Consider the following 4,071-nt stretch of genomic DNA (forward strand, 5'->3'; position numbering starts at 1 on the left):
AATCTGAAGCAGGCTCCAGGCTCTGAGCTATCAGCGCAGAGCCTGAAACGGGGCTCGAACTCACAAACTGAGAGATCATCACCTGAGCCAAAGTTGGGCGCCCAACCGACTGAGCCACCCAGGCGCCCCCATACTCATTCTTAATGTTTCTGGAAAACCATGCCGCTTAGCACAGGAAATTATTATTGCCATTGTTGTTTTGTTCATTATGTAAGCCAACAAGCTGCCAGTGATTTAATTCCAGCCTTCCAAAGGGATGCCTTCCACGTTTCAGTAATTCACAAATGGCAGTTGGCTTGCCTAAACTTATCCTTTACATTTAGGAAGCTGTGGGTTCCTGTCTGCCCAGGGGATTTTTATTACTTGTTTATGCAAACAGCAGATTGCATAAGAGCCTTGCTGGCTTTTTTTTTTTTTTTTTTTTAAACGATTTCGTAGCTTCCTGGTAGCCATTCAGTCATCTATTTCAACACCCTGACATGACATAAAGGCGGGAGCTGAACCTCACATTCGCCACTCAGACACACACCTCTTTCCTTGGGCATTCGCTAGGTGAGGCGCTCCCTAGGACTGACTCGCTCCACTCATGAACCTGCACCAGCAGCAGAATCATTTTCTGGAAATAGACAAGAAGAACTGCTGTGTGTTCCGGGATGACTTCATTGCCAATGTGCTGCCACCAGTGCTGGGGCTGGAGTTTGTGTTCGGGCTCCTGGGCAATGGCCTTGCCCTGTGGATTTTCTGCTTCCACCTCAAGTCCTGGAAATCCAGCCGGATTTTCCTGTTCAACTTGGCCGTGGCCGACTTTCTCCTGATCATCTGCCTGCCATTCTTGACGGACAACTACGTGAGGAAGTGGGACTGGAAGTTTGGGGACATCCCTTGCAGGCTGATGCTCTTTATGCTGGCCATGAACCGCCAGGGCAGCATCATCTTCCTCACCGTGGTGGCCGTGGACAGGTATTTCCGGGTGGTCCATCCCCACCATGCTCTGAACAAGATCTCCAATCGGACGGCGGCCATCATCTCCTGCCTCTTGTGGGGTGTCACCATCGGCCTGACGGGTCACCTCCTGCACAAAAAGATGTTGATCAGGAATCGAGATGCGAATTTGTGCAGCAGCTTTAGCATCTGCCATACCTTCAGGTGGCACGATGCCATGTTCCTCCTGGAGTTCATCCTGCCCCTGGGCATCATCCTGTTCTGCTCGGCCAGAATCATCTGCAGCCTGCGCCAGCGACAAATGGACAGACACGCCAAGATCAAGAGGGCCATCAACTTCATCATGGTGGTGGCCATTGTCTTCATCATCTGCTTCCTGCCCAGCGTGGCTGTGCGCATACGCATTTTCTGGCTCCTGCACACCACGGGTACGAAGAACTGTGATGTCTATCGCTCGGTTGACCTGGCGTTTTTCATCACCCTCAGCTTCACCTACATGAACAGCATGCTGGACCCTTTGGTGTACTACTTCTCCAGCCCATCTTTTCCCAACTTCTTCTCCACCCTGATCAACCGCTGCCTGCGGAAGAAGACACCACAAGGGCCAGATAATAACCAGAGCACAAGCATGGAGCTCACGGGGGATCTGAGTACAACCAGGAGTGTTCCAGACACTTTAATGGCCAACCCCAGTGAGCCGTGGAACCCATCTCATCCAGCCCCAGCTTCTCGCTAAATAATCGAGCCAAGAAGAGAGATTGTTACCAAGAACCAAGGTCTCTGGAGAAACGGTTTGGCTGGGTGCACAGAGTACCATCGTTAGTCCCGGCCTGTGGTTTCCTGGAACTTCCAGATTCAGAGAATCAGACTTAGAGAAGTGGTGTGGCAGAGTGGGCTGCCTGGTTGCAGAAAGTCAGCAGAGGAATCTTGGGGGGAACAGAGACTAAAGCCTCTGAAACTTCTGCTCAATCTCTGACACTCACAGGACCGAAGACGGCAAAACTGTCCTCACCTTCTGCTGAGTAGAGTTGGAGCCACAGAGACGCCCATCAGCACCTGTGATTCACTGACCTCTTTCCCTCCCTTGCCTGAGATGTGGATGGTTCTCAGCTCCTGGGGAGGGAGCGGGTATCCAGCCTGTTGGTGGACTCCAGCTGAGACAAGGAGAGCTAAGTGACTGGAGGGAAGTTATTGTCCCGGAAGGGAGGCCAGGCGTCATTAACCGAGCCAGTAGGTCACTTACATTCCATGGATTCATCTCTCAGCCAAGCTTCAGCAGAAAAGCACTAGGCAAAGAGACTCACAGCTTTGGTTAATATCTGAGTTTCCAGTAGTGGGAAGAGGGGGATTAGCCAGGGAGGGACGGAGCAAAACAGTCTTACTAAGAAAAAGGAAAGGCGTGTGTGCTACGACCTTCGGCTAATCCATTCCTTTCTTGTTGACACTAATTTGAAGGCTGAGCAGTTAGAGACTTTGGAGGAGATAGCTGCTTCCCACCTCTGTTTGCTTTTGTCATTAAAAGGGAGGTGCTGTCCAGCAATCCGAGGGAGAAGGTGCCTCCTGGTTCGTTTGCTCGTGTTTCTATCCTTATGGGAAATCTACCATGTCAATAAACTTGGATGTGAGACACACTGACTGGTGTTGCATGTGTCCGGATGATGGTTCACAGAAACGGACTTCTTACTTAAGCGGAGACTTTTATGGGCTGTCAACTGTGTCCTAGTAGAAAAATACTGAATACTGTAAAGTAAGAAAAGAATGTGGACGCTGAACCGCACCGAGAGACAGTTAAGTGAAAATTACACCTGCATTAGGACAAGGACGAGAAAGGGCTGGGAATAAATAAAAAACCATTTAATTGGGAAGGGAGGTGCAGACAGGGTTGCAAGAGCACTGCACATTTTATTTAGAGTTTGGTGAATATTGATGTTACTATTTGTGTATTAAAAAAAGGAATAGGGGACTCCTGGGTGGCTCAGCTGGTTAAGCGTCTGACTTGGTTTCTGCTCCGGTCACCATTTCACAGTTCGAGATAGAGCCCCGCATCAGCTCTGTGCTGACTCAGAGCCTGCTTGGGATTTTCTGTCTCTCCCTCTGTCTCTGCCCCTCCCCTGCTCTCACGTACTCTCTCTCTCTCTCTCTCAAAATAAATAAATAAACTTTAAAATAAATAAATAATAAAGCATGGTGGTTAAACAAAATGATGTGTTGGAAAAAAAAAAAAAAAAGGAATGGGGACAGACTGGGGTGCTTGCATAGGAAGGGGAAGAAAGAATTTCCTATGGAATTATTTTAGTTCCCGGTTCTGGATGGAAAGGAGACGTACTGGTTTGAGTCTGTGATCCGTCCAAGTTTCTGTTATGCTTTCATTCCCAGCTTGTCACTCCTTGATTCTTTGGCAAGATGAGGCTTGCTTTGACATCCTGACTCAGAAACAGATAAGAAAGGTAGATACTCAGACTCCTAGCCATAGTTGAATGGCAGTAAATGAATAGACATAGACGTTCTCATGGTGAAGTGTTTTGAGAGCACTTTGCTTGCCCGGTTCTCCAGTCCATTCCTAGAAGTAGAAAGTTAAAGCAGAAATCACCTTAAAGAAGAAGTGTTGGCAGACATGAGCTCAGAGGGAAGGAGTAGTTCCCCGGCCTCAAACGCATGAGTCAGCAGGGAGCCCGGCTGTGAAACTCTGACCTGTTTAGAATTAATTCACATTTGTTTCATTTGTTCATGAGTTCCATCAGCTTTTTGTTTTTTTTTTTTTTTTTTTTTTTAAATAGGCTCCACGCCCAGTGTGGGGCTTGAACTCACGACCCTGAGATTAAGAGCTGCCTGCTTCACTGCCTGAGCCAGCCAGGCACCCCTCCATCAGCTTTCAGGTATCAGCACCAACTATGTGCCCAATGCTGTGCTGGGTGGTTGGTGGAAATAGTACAAGGGACAAGGTACCCAAGACCTTGTTCTTACAGGACTCACCTTCGGGGTGGGGAGACAACAGAAAAGTAAAACAGTGACTGGAAAAGGAATTGGGGACAGCTGGGAGTATTATGAAGACAGCAAAGCAGGGTGACGGGCTTAAAAGGGAGGGGTCTGGGATGACCAGGAAGGTCTCTATGAAGAAGTGACCTTGAC

The 4,071-nt window shown here is 48.6% G+C and overlaps 1 protein-coding gene across 1 annotated transcript; it reads left to right on the top strand.

Annotated features, from left to right (window-relative positions):
* The first annotated feature begins 462 nt into the window (after window positions 1-462).
* HCAR2 (hydroxycarboxylic acid receptor 2) lies at window positions 463-2,569 on the top strand. The gene has a single exon (XM_019467583.2). It carries the CDS (start codon window positions 587-589, stop codon window positions 1,676-1,678), a length of 1,092 nt encoding a protein of 363 aa, XP_019323128.1. The 5' UTR covers window positions 463-586; the 3' UTR covers window positions 1,679-2,569.
* The last annotated feature ends 1,502 nt before the right edge of the window (window positions 2,570-4,071 follow it).

This window comes from Panthera pardus, unplaced genomic scaffold (assembly GCF_024362965.1).
Source record: "Panthera pardus isolate Hobbes unplaced genomic scaffold, ASM2436296v1 HiC_scaffold_15, whole genome shotgun sequence".
Taxonomy (NCBI): domain Eukaryota; kingdom Metazoa; phylum Chordata; class Mammalia; order Carnivora; family Felidae; genus Panthera; species Panthera pardus.

Bases quoted from the DNA above. Each gene is read 5' to 3' on its own strand.
- HCAR2 (XM_019467583.2), top strand. From the start codon at position 587: ATGAACCTGCACCAGCAGCAGAATCATTTTCTGGAAATAGACAAGAAG.